Genomic DNA, 19,418 nt, shown 5'->3' on the forward strand with positions numbered 1-19,418 from the left:
TGCATTGTACTTGTGTGACTCAGTTTGTAGATTAGTCAGATACTCAGATCTTTTCACTCTTGTTTGTTTCCCCATTTTATGGAGGCAGCTCATGTGAATTTAATTCTCACTAATTTCATACTGTATGGGGGGTTATTATTATTATTATTTTAATGATTGTTTTTAAGCTAAGTTGTTTATTTTTCTATTAAGTTTTATTGTAAAATATAAGATTCTACGATGTATCACATAATAGATCTTTTTAGGAGTATGGAGTGTATACGTTTAATGTGTATGTATAGCTAGGATTAAGAGAGGTTGGAGATCAAGAGTTCCGTCCTCGACATGGTACAATAGAGTGAAGGATGACTACGAGCTCTAGTGAGCTTAATATGTGTTGGTCGAGAATGATACCATTATTCCTTGATCTTTACATGTGTGCCGCGTAGTGTACCATGACTCATCATAGCACCCTAGGAACACATTCCTTCTCTTTATATGTGTCACACAATCTAATTAGTAGATAGGTAAAACATGTCAATAATAAAATACATTTATATGTGATCACATGAGTTATGATTGTTTGTTGTAGACAACACATACAGATAAAAAAATAACCATTTACATGTGTGCACATGGAAAGTCAACTCCTAGTACTGGCATGCCTTTTTGCTACTAATTTAATAGAATACGCATTGGTGACAAGGTTATTAAATTCTGAGACCACCTATTCCAACAAAAAAAATTAATAATGATCGTTGCGTATCAATTGTTTCCAAAAACCATGCCCAAACAATGATAGGCTATATTTGAAACACAATAGAGGTTGCCATTTTTAAAACTAAACAATTGCTAGTAAAAAATTTCGAAGTAAGTTTGTCGATAATGATTCTAATCCAACAAACACATGTTTGATGATAAATATGGTTTGAGTCCTAATCTCACCCTATTTTACCGGATCCTTGCTGTCGTGCCGTTTTGGCGGGTATGGGGGTCAGGTTTTATCCGGGGAATCCCTCAATAAGTGGACCGCTAGGGGCTCCGTCCGTCCGGACTCGTGGCTGGCTCGGGCTACCTTTAGCCAATGGGGGTAGCGTACGGAGTACCCGACGTTACTTAGTTGGTCGTTCCAAAGAAAAAAAAAAGAACAAACAACTAAAGATAAAACATGTTAGATTAAATAACTGGATACTCATCACACAAGTCCTAAGCAGATGTGGGGTTGTTTTATGGACCCGAACCATGATCGAGTTTATCAATCAAATTCATAAAAAATAGAAAAAAAAACAATTTTGCTCACTTAAACTATTAAAAATTAATGTATAGGGCAATATTGTGACATTCGTCAATTTCGGGTCTTGTTTATATTCGTTTTTTGTATTCGTTTAACATGTAAACCGACCCGTTTTGTAAACCGAAACTCATGATATATAAAATATTGGATTTTTATGTTACCAAATCATTCCCATTTGTTCAATTTGAAAAACTCCTTTTATGGATTCGAAAACGGACTTAAAACGAGCAAATTACATCAAAAACGAACTTCCGGACGCACAAACGAACCACAAATGTCACACCCCGACTTAGGGCCTAGGCGTGTGACCACGAGTTGGTACCAGTTTTGTAAATATATCAGAGTTTATGGGTTAATTTTAGCGGAAGACTTTAGGTTGAATATAATATTAATTTACATTGAAAATTTACTCGGGAATTAAATACCCGAGTATTTGTTTACAAAAGATATGTTTTCATATTACAAGGATTTTATATCAAAAATTGAGCCATCTTGTACGCGCTTCTATCTTCATTAAGACTCCAATCCTTGTTAATGCTACTTATGCTTAATTACCTGCAATGGGTTGGAAAAATACGTCAGCTATATGCTGGTGAACACGTATGACTCAATAAAACATTTTGAATGACAATATAATACAAATGTAGTTTTCTTGACAATCTCAGCGGAAGCATTTCTACTTCCGGTATATGTACCACTGCCCTACACACACAACGGTATTCCCCGAGCCAAACGGCCCTAAACTGAGAACTGGTCATGACCGTATAAGCTCGCAGCTTCATTGCCTTTGATTGATTGATTGAGCTTTAACAGTTATGTTTGGATCCAGACACATGCGTATTCGGTCTGAGTTGATATTATTCTCTACTTTGTATTATAATGTTTTAGAGATTTCATTATCTCATGTAGACATTGATTGACTCGTTAAGACAAACACCCGTTCGTCTCATTGAGTATAAATATGTTTTGACTGATTAAAAAGGTTTGAACGTATTCACCTGTACCTTCGGTGTTGTAAACCTTGACTGGTTGATTGATCGACTGTGAATGATATTAACCTATACATAAATAGGTTCGTATGAATGTTTTGAATGATGTTAAGCTATGATTGTAAGCTTAACCTTGAAATCGTTTATCTTTGATTGTGAATGAAAACACTTAGTTTTATGTGACGTTTGATATAGCATGCTTTGGCCTAATAGGTTCTATCACGTTGGTAAGTTTCTCCAGGTAAGTAAACGGGTCCCTCGGTTGATTGGGTTTTATGCGAATTACTTTTCCTTAGGTAAGAAACTTACTACTAGTGATATCTCTCTTCCAGTTACTACATGCCCGTCAAAATATATCTTTTGTTTAACATTACTTCATCATGAAGTAACGTTTATGAAAACATGATTGTGAATGAATGTTTGTAAAATACGATCAGGGTTAAAGGCCATAGCCTCGATTGATAGTCTAAGCTATAATTCAAATAACTTAAACATAACTCATATCTTAATTCGGGTGCTTAGTTTGATAACACGATAAGGCAGGACTTGATCTACTCGTTTATGTGATTGCTAGCTTAATTCCAACTTCGTTTCTTGCACGTATTACGAGAAAATGGCACGTCAGCTTGTTACGGCAACGGGGCACGTTTTCCAAGGCTATGTGTGTATAAAGAAAGGTGTGTTTGGGATGAAATGAGCTTATGCCCGTCACCCCCCTTTTATAGCCCATCCTGGACCCGTCGCGTACCGCGCCCGGTCCTTTGGGACTGGTCGCGTACAGCGACGCCGCAAAAATTCACCGCCTTATGCGGTGGTGACACGTGGCCTGTCATAATGCGCCACGTGTCGACACGGTGTTCAACACGTGTCCTGACTCAGCAACCCCATCGCACTACGCGATGGGTTGTTTGTTACCCCCGTCGCGGTATGCGACGGGAGAAGATTTTCAGAATTTACAATTCTGGTCCCTGTACTTTCTAAGTTAATATATTTAAGCTTAAATTAAGAGGGTTAGGAACGTGGTGTTACATCAAAAGACGAGCTGGGCCACCCCCCCCCCCCCCCCCCCGAGGCACGCCGCGTCACTCGACCAGAGGGAAAGGGGAGTCTGCGCAGCGCCTAGGGACCCCTGCACACATATTTCGGATTTTTCTTGTGTTTTGGGATTTGCTTGTTTGTTTAACCAACATATTCTCATATAAACATAAAAGAGAACCTTGTAAAGAAGCCTTGACTCTTACCCTATATATACATATCTATCTTCTTCATTTTACTCTTGCTACATCTCAAAAAACTCTCTCAAAACTCCATAGATTCAAGGTTGTTATTTTCTTAGTATTCTTGAAGTTTTTACTTTCAAATGTCAAACTAAGTTTAATCTTTATTTCTAATTTATTCATCTAACTTTACTAACACTTGCTTATGGTTGTACAACATATATATAATAATACCCCTTGTTACCTTTGGTAGTTACTTCTCCGACTCCGGTTAGTTAAGTTTCGGACCTCGTAAGGCAAGGCTTCATGGAGAACTTCGTGTTCTTGATATATATATATATACACTTACATAACTTGTTTATACATACTAACCATGTTTAACTTATGCCCTTTATAGTTTGTTTGTCCTATTTATGAAGTTCCATGGTGGGGGTTTGTAGAGACTAACCTCGGTTTAACCGTAAATAGTCCAAACCGTGAACCGAACTTGTTACTAGTTTTGTTAAATAATTGTTTTAAACATGCTTTATGTTAGATTTAAGTTTCTAAAAATTAATTTATACAAGTTCTTGGTTATTTGGGCATGTGGAGACCATCAAGGAACGTATTGTGAGATGGAAACCGAACCGATCCGATTTTTACTCGCTTAATACACACAAGTGTGTTTTTAGCTTTCAAGACTTGTATATTTCTTTGAAAACAGTTTACAAACTGATTTTAATTATTTTCTTAAGAACTTGGAAATGTTGGATCCAACTTGATCTCATAACAAAGTTTGGACCAACAAAACCGAACACCCGCTTAACGTACGTTGTTAGTTCTAAAACAATAGATCTACATACTTGGTTAAGTCTTATAAAGTTTTATTGAGTTATCTCATAACATTCATTATTTTGGAAAGTTGACTTTGGGTTTGACCAATTATCAAGACCCGAACCAACAACCCGAACACTCGTTAAAGACCCGTTTTAGTATCTTTAGCCTAACGGAACTTGCATTTTAGCATGTTTCCCACCTTATTACTTAACATTGGTTAAGTAAATATTAAGGTTAGATACTTTAACCCGGTTTCGAGCAAACTTACATTTTTAAAGGGTTATTATTCTAAATTCTTAAATAGTTACATTTTAAACCTTAAACTTTAATTGTTTACTTTTTGCAACAATTATTTTATTTAAAGATCTTCAAGGCAACCTTTCTAAATCCAAGACTTTCTTTTATTTAGGCTTCATACGTTAAACCCGTCGTTCCGGCAAATCTCCAAATTATCAACCTTCCAAGTTTATTACTTGAACGTGAGTAACTTCATACCCCGTTTTCTATCTTTTGTTTTGGGGGTGACATTTCATCTTATCTAAACTAAATGTTTTATACTTGGGTCTTAAACCACAAACGTTGTTGTATACTTTACTTGAATAATTGTTTGATTTGATGTTCTATGCTTATTTGCTTATGTGTTTATCGTTTTTGGATGGTGGAACTATAAATCCTAGACCATTTGGCAACCCCTCATGGCAAGGTGTCGTTAACGTAATGCAATTAACGATAACTATAAAATCCTATACTATTTGGCATCCCCTTATAGCTAGGTGTCGCTAACTTGTTTAGCGATAACTATTTTATCCAAGTTTATAGCTTTTATTTATTGTTTCGTATACTAGTTTTGTGGATTTTTCTTACTATATACATATATGTTCAAACTTATGAATTGCTCACCAACCTTTGTGTTGACACACTTTATTTTATGAAATGTTATAAGTTTACATCTTGGTTGATTTTGGATGCTTGAAGAAAACGTCACAAATACCATTAGGATATTAACAAAAATAAACAATATTTGATTTGCTATATTTTGTATTATTTTGTTATGGCTTGTTATGAATATTGTTATGTGAAATTTTCGATGTTGTGAAATGAATTGAGTTTATTAAATATTGTCGCTTAAATAGTGTCATGTGCTTATGGGCAATCGTTACACCTTGGCATGTTCCACCGCCTTTGGTCGGGGTGTGATAAATATGTTCTCCTCAAATGTGTTACAATATAACATGATATATTTAATAATAAATAAAATGCATTATTTGAATTCAAATCGAATCAAAATTCATAAACTGGTATTTGATTTGAAATTCAATTACTTACATCGAATCGAATTCGAATACTTGAATTAAAATTTGAATTCGAATTGAACCAAATTTAGATTTTTAGCACGACATGAATACTAAACACGCCTATGCCAAACCTATGTCATTTTTAAATATAACGTGTTCTTTAAAATATTACAATTTTTTCGAGTTGCCCGTTGGTAATTACCGACAGAATCGTTCCGTCAGTACTTGACCATTGGTGATGGTCATTGGTTTAGTAGTGTCTATCTATCAAGTTGGAATTTGAGCTCGAACTTGGTTCTTTAAAAGCCGAGCAACATTCAGTTAGTACAAACTTTGGAAGTTTAGAGCCTCTCAGAAAAGGAATAGCAACTAAAGAGAGATTATAAAAAAAATAGAAATCCCCTACATTTGAAAACCTAAATCCAAATGCATAATAGATAATACTCATGTAATTACATGACACGAATAAGAGGAAACAAATAAATCAATAATCCATATCAAAATTCATAAATCACACATGTAATTATAACTATATAAAGAGAAAATTCCAATTTGCTTCTCTGGAAAATATCATCGCGAGATGAAATAACCACTGAAAAAGAATTTGCGCATGTTGCGCTGCGCACCTGTGTTTCTCCGGCGGGTTTTTTTGGCTCCTTCCGTTAGTTGACTTTCTGTTGACTTAGTGAAGTTACCATTATGCCCTTTTATAATAATAATATCAACTGTAACAACAAATCTTCATCATCTACCCAGATTTTCACCATCATCATACTAACTCAAACCCAGATCTTCTTCTTCATCATCATCATCATCATACAACACCAAACCTAGATCTTCATCATCATCATACTCACACCACCACCAACGTACCCCCTTCACCAAACCCGGAAACCCTAAACCCATAAACCCCAAACCCTAAAACATAATTCCGACGGAGGTGACCGCCGGAAAATCAAGAATACGTTTCCAGAAGTTCGAGAAAGATGTCCAGATTTGAATTTGGGCGGAGGTGACCCGGAAACCCTAGCCGCCGCCACCACCACCCCCGTCTTCCTGTTGCCGGAACCCTAGCCGCTGCCACCACCACCATCTTCATCCGGTAACAGTTCATGCTGGCGGTAACCCTAGCCGGCGCCACCACCGCCATCTTCCTGTTGCCGGAAAAACGAACCGGTCTCCTACACCATGATGGAGCCATCTCCGCCACACATCTCTCTCTATCTCTCTCTAGCCGCCACCACCACCGTCTTCCTAATTTGTTCAATTTACAATCTTGATTTCAGAATCTTGAAACCCTAAACTCACTAGTTGGAAAGGGTTGAAAGTTTGATAATTTCAAACTGGTTTATGTTATGGATATGAGGATGATAATGAGATTCAGATGAAAAAGGAATCGTTATGGATGGATATGAAATTTAAATTCTGATGATTATTATTATGGATATGGATACGAGGACATGAGGATGATATAAATGATGATGATGATAAGATTATTATTATTATTAAGAGGTGATTACCAAAATGCCTTTGGCATCCGTCAGTCAACGACGGTCAACTGGCGGAAATGAGCCAAAAAACCCGTCAGAGAAACACAAGTGCGCAACATGCGTAAATTCTTTTTCAGTGGTTATTCCATCTCGCGACGATATTTTTCAGGGAGGCAAATTGGAATTTTCTGTTACATAAATTCTTATTAAACTTCTACTTTTAGAATTAAGTGGGTGTGCGGATGTGGCTAAAATGGCTTCTACAAATATATGTAGGGTTGTCTGAAGCCTTGGTGGACTATAAATCTATAGTTTTATTTTTTTAACATAAAATTCTTTAATTCTTATGACTTGAATAAAAAATCTTTGGGTGTTTACAAGAATTTCTCTTTGACATAGAGTCACCAACCCCAAGACTATTAAACTCGGCTTGGTCTTTATATGAGTCAATTTAGCTTGAACTAGTGTTTTTAAGCTAATTATAAGTTAACTTTAAGCCATTAGTTATTTCAAATTCTAAAAAATTCAGAGCCTCTATTATTGATGTTAGGTGTATTGATGTTCTTGATTAAATTAATACAAGTTAGTTTTTTAAAGTGTTTGAATGGCTTTTATCATTCATATTCGGTTACATGTTTCGTTATTCATTATGAGCTAGAACCACTACACTATTTGGAATTTTTATACCTTTATTTGTGAACGATGAAATTTTGTAAAGTTTTATCATTTATGGGATTTACACTCAGAATTTCTTTTAACTTAATCATTTATGTGATTTGCATTCAAGACCTTTCAAATTCTTCCAACCCAGTATGTTTAGAAGGCTTTTACTTTTACCAATAGAACAAGATTTTTATACCTAAAATTAAAATTATTGAAACTGGTATTGTTATTGTGATGTCAATAAATAAGTTTTATTCGTAACTTTGAAAACTAAACAATATAAAATTTTTGGCCAGTCATAACTTGACTCATAGGTGAAAGAACACCACTTATGACCTAACGTCACTTTCTGTTTACAATATAGCTTGTGTCCAAAAGATCTTTAGACGATCTTTTAAATAATTTTTTTATTAACAATACAATATATTAATTAAAACATCATTGTCCATGCCTTCTTTTTATCGAATTATTATCTTAAAAAATATAAGTTAATGTAACAAACTAAAAGTTACAATAAATGAACATGGCAAGTGGTTTCTTTGCTATGGACCACTAACCCCAACACTAATCTAGAAATAAAACATCCATAATGCTTTTACATGATTGGTGTCTATTTATTTTATTATAAATTAATAATAGTTTCTATGAATACAAACTACATAATTTTATTAGAAAAATGTTATCTTTTTTTTTTTAATATGAGGACTATGATCAAGAAATTTATAAATTTTGGGGTTGTAATCTGGCTTGCTAGTGTTTGTTCGCCTGAGTTTAGCTGAATAAACAAAAAGAAAGTTAAACAAAAAATTGTGTTTGTGTTACTCAGTAAGAAGATAAGAAGTTTGTTTCAGGGCCAGCCATAAGGTGTGGTCGGGTAGTCGACGGTCACATGTCGACACCCCGTTAGGTTCGAATTTTTTTTAAAAAAATTATATGTATTTATATTACTACAGTATGCATATTTAGTGTTTAAACTCAATTACATAACCAATATCTTGGTCTAGTGGCACATATGTTTTACTCCCAATCCAAAGGTTATAAGTTCTACTCTCATTTGAGGTATGTTTAATCATATTTTTATACAAAAGTTTTTATACAACTCAATTATAATCAAGTAAACTTATATAAAAATTAAATTGTTTAAACACAATAAAAAACTCTTTTTACATAAGGCCCCAAAAAATTTCGCTTTTGGCCTATATTTTTTTTGCTTTCTCGGAGCCGGTCTTGATTTGTTTGTATAGTGTAATTAAACAACACATAAACAGACAAAAATATGAATAGAAGTAACTCGAATAATTAAACAAACAAATATAGATAGACACACACAAAAGTATAAATAGAAGAAATATGATGTAGGGCCTTTCCAGAAATCCCCTAAAAATTCTAGGGGTCGGGGCAATTAACAAAATATGGGCCTCTAAAATAAATTCATCATTCTTAGTATTTGTACTCGAAACTTTTGGTTTCATATACAACACTTTTTTATTGCACGAAAGTGTTATTTTATAGATTTTTGTTTTAAAATAAATTAATATATAAAATATATTGAACTTCTATTAACGATTATAATGTCTCTGGGAAGAGCGGGTCTTAGACGCCCGTCCACCTCCCCACCATCCTCTAGGCCGGCCTTGATATGATGCAAGCCTAATGTTGTGAAACATATAATAACCTTAAATTATTTATCCAACATTTTTATTCTAAACATGCTTAATAAAATATAATTTTTATAGTAAAAAATTTATGAAAATATATATGTACAAATAAGTTGGTATACACTGAATAGGCTTTTAAATCTTCTAAATTTATTTTTCAGGCCAAGTATCATTAAAATGGAAGATTGAATCAGTTATTTACTTATGTACTTGCAGAAAACATGAAGATATTTATTGAATGTAAGTAACCTCCATTTGTTAAAATGCAACAAAGCGATTGAAAAAAAAAAGACAAAATAATCAAACATAAGAACCATGGGCTATGCATTTGAGATCCCATATCGATTGTCCAACCTCTTAGGAAATTGCTCAATCATCAGAAGTCATGTCGTTGATGCGTTGAACAACCAACAGGTCGTATATAACAAAACTCAATACAATTCATAATCAGACCATGGTCAATTGAAACAATTCAAATCCATATAAAATATGTCTTAAGTACAAAATATATTTAGAAGAAATCGTCGATAGGAGGATGTTTTCAAATAACGAATGCTTAAACCACTAAAGCAATAGTAAAAACCTTTGGAAACAAAAAAAGCCTCTATCCCGCTTAAAAGAAAACGATATGGATCTATTTTGAGCCAAGACTCGATTCACAAATAAGTTTTTAACTCGTTAAAACAAATAGACATTTGTGAGAGAGAAAATTTCAAACAATATAAGGGTTAATGCACAAAGCAATTTGTGGATCGAAGGTGAATCATGTGTTAAACTTTTGATTTTCTCTCTCAAATGTCTATCTAGCCAACTATCCTTCCAAGTTCCAACTAAAGGTGCAAACAAAAAATCAATTAACCAAATCAAATCATAACCGGACTGATTGAAATCGTAATTTCAGGACCGGTATGGGGTTTTAGGATAGGAACCAATTTGAAACCGGTGGTTCACGAACCAATGCGCCATAAAACAGTTTGAAACCATTACAAGTAAATATAGCCGTTGAGATTCGATTCTAGTTGTTATAAGACAGCTGGAGATCGGTTTTTGCACTTTTTTCTTGATCATTTTACCCCATATTTTAGTCCAAATAGGTATTGGTTGTTTTGATTAATCACAACACTCAAAAGTGCATATGAACACTCTAAAAAACGTAAAATCACACTAATTTATACACGTTTTCACAAGTCAACACTTTTAAAAATGGCAATCAAGGAATCCCAAGCATTCGTTAATGTTGGTGTTTCATTAGCGGCCTCCAAGCAGTAAATATTTTACCCACCATTACAAACCTCAATCTTTTTTAACATTTCGATTTATGCGAGATGTCGATAGTTCACGACGTAATGGGTACAAAAAATGTGGTATGTTTTTCAAAGGGGAGTCTAGCTCAACTATAAATAGTCATATAGGAAAACATTGCACGATGATTAAAAACACTTCGCTAAAGGTCAATCATTAATAGTGTTCATTGGAAAATTTTTGAAATTTTGACATTAATATGTTCGGCATCAATTTGCAAAGTTCGTGATTGAAGAGGGTTTGTTATTGACCACTTTAACAACCCACGTTTGACAAAAACTATTCAAGAAACTCTGCAACCTTTTCACAATCACGCAAGTCGTTCAACTCTTATACGTCATTGTTTACATTTATGCAAATAAGCAAAAAAAAATAAAATTAAAATTAAACTAAGGTTTTGAAAATTTAAAAACCAGTGTGGGACTATCGATGCTTGGTCGGCTCCTCACGGTTTACCAGAATCGTTCCTTTGCGAAATGCTCGTTGGGTAGATCCCAAATATAGGGATAAACAATATGATTTTGTTTCGATTTTTTTAATACTCACATACCAAAGATAACTTATTTCATATTTTGATCATATTTTGAACTATGTGACGCCTCGAACCCAAGGATGTATTAACAATTTAGTTTACACATATAACATATAGTTATTATATTTTGAAATCTATAAAACTTGCAGCGGAAATATAACGTCATTCATACTCGAAGGTATCGTACCCATATACAAAGTAAATTTTATGAAATATAACATATATAATAATAAAAAAACATGAATGCCATAGTCCCGTCGTAGTGCTATCCATACCCTCATACAATCACACCTGTTATATGATGTGTATACTAAAAGTCAATCTTGCTAAGTAGTTATAGCTTCCGTAACATTCATGCCTTCATGATTCATCCATTATTAAGTAAATTAATAACACATCCGTACTACACAGAGTACAAAACAATATCTTATGTTATAAGTAGTAAGGAGTTTAGTTGTCTAGATTTACCCATATTTCATATAAGGCCGTGACACCCCCTCCCCCCCAAGTCGACTATGGCATTCGCTCATCGCTAGTTCACGCATACCTCAATCATTAATGTATCTATTAAACAATGACTGCGTGAAAGAGAAAAAAAAAGTAAATGAAACTCTAGCCACACGTAGTTAGAAATGAAGTAAGAAGGATGGCATGCCTTAATGGCGTATGCCTGGCATGCGACCTGTCGGCCTTCAATTATCATGGACGAGTGTAAAACTATAAATGTTGACGTAAAAGTCATTCTTAAAGACATTTTAAACCTAAGGTTGACTAATTTATAAAGTACTCCCCGAAACATTAGACATATAACTCTCATTCAAAACACATCATTCCATTATCCATAAAAATATAAATTTAATAGTGAAACCATTGATTATGCCAAAAAGTAATTATAAGTTGCATAACTAGAAACAAAATCAAAAAGGTGTAACACAAATATAATGTTGTTCAAACCCACCCAGGGTGTCCAGGTTCATCCTCCCAACAAAGTTAATATATTAATCACCATTCCACTAAACCAACCAACCCATTGTCTTGTTTGTCTTCCTCATTCTTCCTTCCAACCTGCATCAATGGCGGCCATGACCCATCTTTCAATCAAAACCCAATTTCATCCCAAGACCCACAAAACCCATTTCAATTTCAAACCCAATTTCTCAAATTCGACCACTTTAATCTCATTCAAACAAAACCCAATTCGGAAACCGATCCGGGTCTCTTGCGGGTTAATCGAACCCGATGGTGGGAAGCTGGTTGACCTGGTGGTTCCGGAGTCAAAGAGGGATATTAAGAAGAAAGAAGCAATGGGTTTGATTCAGATTAAGCTTTCAAGGATTGATTTGCAATGGGTTCATGTCCTTAGCGAAGGCTGGGCCAGTCCGATAACCGGGTTCATGCGAGAATCCGAGTTCCTCCAAACTCTTCATTTTAACTCGCTCCGGTTAGGAGACGGGTCGGTTGTTAATATGTCGTTGCCGATTGTCTTGGATGTCGATGATGCCCAGAAGGAAAGGATTTCGGGTTCCGGTGCGACCGCGGTGGCCCTTGTCGATGGGGCGGGTAACCCGGTTGCCATTTTGAACAAGTAAGATGGTTTTTATGAATACTATAATTGCATATGTTAGTTGTGTGTTTTGTATGATTAGTGTAGTTAAAAAAAAAGAAACTTTAACGGTTTGGTTTACGGTTTGAAGCTCGATTTTTTTTTATTTAGATCATGTAGTTAGAGATGGTTATTATTAATTAGTTTTTTATTTGGTATTTTTCTTAAATTAGAGCATCACCAATTGTCGGTTTTTGGGAGTGTGTGACACTGACTTGGCGCCGACGATGGTTGTTTGTGACCAACGTGGCGTTGAGTGCGGTTGGACCAGGAATTGGGCATGGAACTGGTTTGGTTAAGCCTAGTTAATCGTTTTCCATTTAAACCGAGCGGTTACTGGTCAGACAATGAACCGGTTGAACTGGACCGGGCGTGGGACCGAATTCTCAATTATTTTCACCTTTTGTTTTGATTCCAAATCTTATTTTATAGTTTTAATTTTATATTATAGTATGATGTCATCCGGGTCTTATGTTTAGTCCAATCTATCTTAGCAGTCCAACCATTGAACCAATAAAAGACTTCGTTTTTAAGCATATGTATAATATTAATAACCTCGGATGAAGATGTTTAAATCATGAAACTGGCCCGTTTTTGCTGACCCAAGCAACCCGACCCGTCTACTTTACAGTTTGAACCTTAGTTAATTGTTCAGCCGAGAATTTTCATCAAAACGGGTTGACTGTACTGTGAACGCCTTTATAAAGTAGGGATAGTTTTTAGTTTTTGCATGTTGTATCCCTTCTCTTTAATAGCCACTAATCGTTTCGATTTAGAAAACATATTTAAAACGTGAAACCGAACCGTTTCTGCTAGTCCGGCTGATCCAACCAACCGGGTCCCTTTACTTTGGTGGGGGTGATTATGGTATTTCACAAACCAATAACAGGAAACAAAATACAAATTTTGAAACATAACATTTGTTTTCATGACACCAAATAGAAAAAAAACAAGTTATTTTGTTACGTGTAGTCGGATTTTCTTAGTTGTAAACATAGTTTATTCAAGGAATCATGATTGCGTATTTACACTCTTTCGTTTTGTGTATCTACTGTTTAGTATCGAGATCTATAAACATAACAAAGAAGAACGGATAGCGAGAACTTGGGGTACAACAGCACCGGGTCTTCCTTACGTTGAAGAAGCCATAACTGGTGCGGGAGACTGGCTAATTGGGGGCGATCTTGAAGTTCTAGAGCCGATCAAGTATAATGACGGTCTTGACCATTACAGACTATCCCCTTCAGAACTGCGTGCAGAATTTGAAAAGCGGAATGCAGATGCTGTTTTTGCTTTCCAGCTCAGGAATCCCGTGCACAATGGTCACGCGCTTTTGATGACCGACACGAGGCGTAGGCTTCTTGAAATGGGTTATAAGAACCCGGTTCTTTTGCTTCATCCACTCGGCGGGTTTACGAAGGCAGATGATGTTCCGCTTAGTTGGCGCATGAAGCAGCATCAGAAGGTAATTTTTTGTTCCACTTGACTCAGGTCGGTTTCAGGTTGAACCCACCAACCTGTTTAGCTAAACAGGATGTGCTGTGTCAACCTTGCGGGTTTGCAGGTTGACCTGTTTGATCAATATATTTTTGGTTTCGTTTATATGCCAAGATCTAGAACTTAAAGAGGAGTTGACGTAAGATTTTATTATCACTATGTAACTCTTTTATATACATTTGATTTTTTGCTGTAAAATTGTGATTTTAAAATGTAACTTGCAAAAGATAAAAAAATAAAAAAGATTGGGTTAAAGGGGTGTGCTTGTGTCAACCATCAATATTCGTTTTGTGTTCGGGTTGGAGTGTTGGACCCGCCAACATGACTTGTTTAGCACCTGTACCCAACAAGACCCATAACTCCACAAGTATGTTCATGCAGAAGAAATCAACCATAGCCTGGAATACCTAAATTACGCAACCCAAACACGGCCTACTTAACCCATTTATCTAAACGGGTTCACGGGTTTTATGTATGTTGTAAACATGTTAAATAGGTTATAAATGGTTGGTGGGTGTAATAAATAGGTCGACCTATTTAATTACACGGGTTGAACAGGTAAACCCGAACACAACTTGTTTAATACACAAGATATATACAGCCCAAAGCCTAATTATTTTGTGTCATGTTTCAACTTATGTCATGGATTGCACCCCTAAAGGGGGCCCGAAATCCAAACAGTTAACATTTTTATACACAATCAAAATGTCAAATATGATTTTAAATTATATTTACTGTAATAATCTAGTTCTTTGAATAAAACATTTAAGAAGGTTTATGACAAACACACTTTTGGCACTCTTGACCTGCGTTGTATTTCAAACACAACCCGAATGAACCATTAATAAGTATGCAAAGTTGAAATGCATGAAAGCTTCCAAATTGCTTTATCAAAATAAACTTTAGATCCTTGTTATAATATTATAGTTTTCATATTCAAGTATTTTACATTAATAATTCAAATCTTAAAAAAAAAGGGTAAAAATGTTTTGATGCTTATGATTATCAGGTACTAGAAGATGGTGTTCTAGATCCAGAAAACACAGTGGTCTCAATATTTCCATCTCCAATGCACTATGCGGGGCCCACCGAGGTCCAGTGGCATGCCAAGGCCCGTATCAACGCAGGTGCCAACTTTTACATAGTGGGCCGTGATCCAGCTGGCATGAGTCATCCGGTCGAGAAAAGAGATTTGTATGATGCTGACCATGGCAAGAAAGTACTTAGCATGGCACCCGGACTCGAACGGTTAAACATCCTCCCTTTCAAGGTACTTTCTTTATAAACATCATAAACCACTAATTCTTTTACATTAATTTGTTTATTTATTTATTTATTTATTTATTTATTATTTCAGGTGGCGGCGTATGACAAGACACAACAGAAAATGGAATTCTTTGATCCGTCTAGAGCACAGGATTTCCTATTCATCTCGGGTACCAAGGTATTTTACCGAAAATAGACTTAACAATATACACTTTAGCCGAATTGTGATCGTTTTGATCTCATTTGACCTGTTATATTCTAATCTATTGGAAACTAAATAAAATATATAACGCAACCTGACCTTTATATCAGTAAATAATCGAAATATTCATCTCTACATCTCGAGTTATTTTATTTTTATTCTAATTTCTTTTCGACTTTTTGAAAGTATAGTAACCCAGGTTGCTAACCAACTAACCAAGTCCTATCTGGGCTCTCCTCTCATGGATTTGCGACTAACTTACATTCAAAATATAATAATTTTCTTTTCTGTTTCTTTTTTAAATCTTCATATAAAACATACCTTTACTTAACATATGGTCATACAGCTAAATAGGGTTAATATCATAATAAAAACCAATGCACTTTCTCATTTTTCACGAAATAGTTTCTCGACATTAGTTTTGTCATTTTGAAGTCCCTAAACATGTAAAGAAAAATTAAAAAAAGTCCCTCAATATATTAAAGTCCTTAAAATTGTCTACAATTGTGGAAAAGTATTCAATGAAGTGATATTCAACAAATCAATAATTTTGGGAAAAAAATTTATTTACATTATTTTGTCCAAAACAAGAGGTAACTAGTCAGTGTTTGAAATAATTTTTACAACTATATACGTTATAGACTTTCATGTAGCAGAGCGATGGGGAATTAGACAGTGATGTGACCCACCGATTTAGGATCTTTTGTACAGAGCGATGGGGAATTAGACAGTGATGTGACCCACCGAGTTCAGGTAGGATGGTGTAGATGGAAAGCAGCCACAGGTATATTGTGCGACAAGAGTTTCCCGACTAAACTAAAGGGAAAATTCTATAGGGTGGCAGTTAGACCTGCAATGCTATATGGAACAGATTGTTGGGCCATCAAGAAGGCACAAATGCGGAAGATGGAGGTAGCAGAAATGAGAATGCTACGTTGGATGTGTGGGCACACAAGGCTAGACCGAATAAGAAACGTTGTGTTTCGCGAGAGATTAGGGGTGGCGAACATAGCAGACAAGATAAGAGAGTGGAGATTGAGATGGTTTGGACATGTAAAGAGAAGACTGACGACGAATCCTGTTAGATCCGTAGACAACATTACTATAGAGGGGAGGAGGGGTAGAGGACGACCGAAATTGACTTGGGATGAGAGGATTAGGCATGATTTGATAGACCTAAACCTCTCCGAGGACATGGTTGAGGATAGGAATTCGTGGAGAAGTAGAATTAAAGTTAAGGATTTTTAGAGAGAATTGAATACCTTAGGGCTTAGACTTAACTTATTTAGGTCACATACCATAATGGTATTTCCCTTACATATATTATTATTATTATTATAATTATTATTAGCTTTTATATAGCTGTTAAACTGTGATCTTATTATTAATATTATTATTAATATTATTATAATTAGTAGTAGTTTTTATATAGCTGTTAAACTTTGATTTCCTTTATTTTGCTTCATACACATGTACTTAGAGCCGAGGGTCTCTCTGGAAGCCACCTCTTTATTCCTTTGGATAGAGGTACGGTGTGCCTACATCCCACCCTCCCCAGACCCTACTTATAGCTTTGCTGTCGGTGGGATTTTACTGGGTATGATTGACTGACTTGACTGACTGACTTTCATGTAGCAACAGTGGGTTGATGGATCTTTTACATATTTTGAGACTTTAATATGCCTAATGCAAGTTGAAGGATTTTTTTTTTTTTTTTTTTTTTTTTGTAAAAATAATAAAAGTATGTTGGTTTTTTATAATACTAACTCATCTAAAATACGCAGTTTTATTCATCTTTTTCTCTACAGTTAGATACAGAATTTTATTTAAACCGAGTTTCATCCAACAATAAAGTATACTTTGGAACTACGAGACTGAAAAAATACTTTACGCTGGATTTAACTCAGTTTTCATTCAACTTCATATTGTAGCAAAAAAACCTGGAATAAAACTAAGTATTTTGATTTGTATTAAATGTTTACAAGTACAATAGTCTTATAAAGATTCTTGTGCTATCTAAAGTTTGTGGGCTGTTTTTTCGTGTGCTTACATCCGATTTCATTTGTGTGACACAGATGCGGACACTTGCAAAGAATAGAGAAAACCCGCCAGATGGATTCATGTGCCCGGGTGGTTGGGAAGTGCTAGTCGAGTATTATGATAGTTTGGCCACAAACGACTCTGGTAGGGTCCCTGAAGCCATCCCAGCTCGAGTCATTGGCACGTGACACAAATGGTTCAGTCCCCGAATCATGGTCCATGATGTGGGCTTGTTTTAGTAAGTGTGGGTTGTTTTGATAAATGCTACTTATCCAAATAAGTTGAGGCTGTAGCCTCCATGTGTAAAGTCATGTGCTGGTTCTTGGGCACATTGTAACATATTTGTATTCGTGCTTTAGACGCAGTCATTTACTTGTCGGGTGTAAAGAAACTTTTTTCGTTTTCTTCTTGTGTACTGGTCACGTTTCCTTTGTTTATATATTGGGGAAATCAGAGAGTAAATATTTGCAGGGCCGACCCGAGAATTCACGTGTCCCGGCCGAGCCGGAAAAAATATGTCTCTTAAGCCTTAACGTACTAAATAAGGTAAACACATTTTTATACGCTGATTAAAGTTATGACAATAAACATAACAATTATCAAAATCATAGTATTAGAATAAGTTTATGACATTCTGAATATGCTAATATATAGCTAATCGAGGATATAAGAAGCTCTCATATCATTCTTGATAGCAAATTGGTGAATCCACTCTTTGCAGTTTATGCTCTCTAATATTCCGTTCTCGGTAGCTATAATCGCTAACCCGCTAAGTTGGCATTGTGGATCGTAAATAAGATTTCAATAACTATAATATTTCGAAAAACTCCTTTTCGCAGATGTTATCGTTTTGCAAATGTTATCGTGACTGTTGGTGTTCGAAGTCGACTTTGTTAATCCCACCTATTCGTTTATTTTTCCCCCTTCATTTAACTTTTATTGATTAATCAAAAGTAATGGGTTTTTTTTTAATATTTTAATGGACTTTTAAGTCATTGGATAATCTATAAAAGTGAATCTTAAAGTTGTTTGAGTATACAGTGAGATTAAAAACATTCGGGTATTTTATATATATAACATCAAATTTTAATATTTTTTGAACCCCCAAAAAAACCATGCCCCTGCCGGACACCCACGTCGCACACCCTTGAATATATTGATCAAATGCATATAAAACCAATCACAAGAAGAATGTGACACAACATTTGCATTAAGTGGTAAAAACGTACAAGTTATAATAAAATCAATAATGGTGTTTTATGAAGTCAACATCCTTATTTTCTCGTGATTTTAATATATATATATTTAAGTGGTCACATGGGTTCATTTAGTGAAATATAAAGATTGAATATTTATCAACTTTGATGACTTTTGATCAATTATCAACCTTGGGTGTACTAAATTGTCTGCCGTAACTTTGATGAGTTCACATCAAAGGCTGAAATGAAAAACATATGGGTTAAGAAATTGACAATTGATGGCGGTAGGTGGTGAATGGTGATTGTGGGCCTTCTGGCTGTTGTAGTTGGTGGTGATGTTGAATAGCATTCATACATAGTGATAGTACGAAATCAA

The 19,418-nt window shown here is 35.1% G+C and overlaps 1 protein-coding gene across 1 annotated transcript; it reads left to right on the forward strand.

The window, feature by feature from the left end:
• The first annotated feature begins 12,233 nt into the window (after positions 1–12,233).
• LOC143634013 (ATP sulfurylase 1, chloroplastic-like) lies at positions 12,234–18,247 on the forward strand. Its single transcript, XM_077102205.1, has 5 exons — positions 12,234–12,820; positions 13,898–14,303; positions 15,345–15,605; positions 15,693–15,779; positions 17,879–18,247. The coding sequence occupies exons 1-5, from the start codon at positions 12,309–12,311 to the stop codon at positions 18,029–18,031; spliced, it is 1,419 nt and encodes a 472-aa protein (XP_076958320.1). The 5' UTR covers positions 12,234–12,308; the 3' UTR covers positions 18,032–18,247.
• Positions 18,248–19,418: the final 1,171 nt, after the last annotated feature.

The sequence above is a fragment of the Bidens hawaiensis genome, unplaced genomic scaffold (assembly GCF_021521415.1).
Source record: "Bidens hawaiensis isolate Kalapana, Puna unplaced genomic scaffold, B.hawaiensis_p1.1 tig00000512_1, whole genome shotgun sequence".
In the NCBI taxonomy this organism is placed as follows: domain Eukaryota; kingdom Viridiplantae; phylum Streptophyta; class Magnoliopsida; order Asterales; family Asteraceae; genus Bidens; species Bidens hawaiensis.

Bases quoted from the DNA above. Each gene is read 5' to 3' on its own strand.
- LOC143634013 (XM_077102205.1), top strand. From the start codon at position 12,309: ATGGCGGCCATGACCCATCTTTCAATCAAAACCCAATTTCATCCCAAG. The intron at 15,606-15,692 runs GTACTTTCTTTA...TTATTATTTCAG, and splicing joins TAAACATCCTCCCTTTCAAG to GTGGCGGCGTATGACAAGAC. The intron at 15,780-17,878 runs GTATTTTACCGA...TGTGTGACACAG, and splicing joins TATTCATCTCGGGTACCAAG to ATGCGGACACTTGCAAAGAA.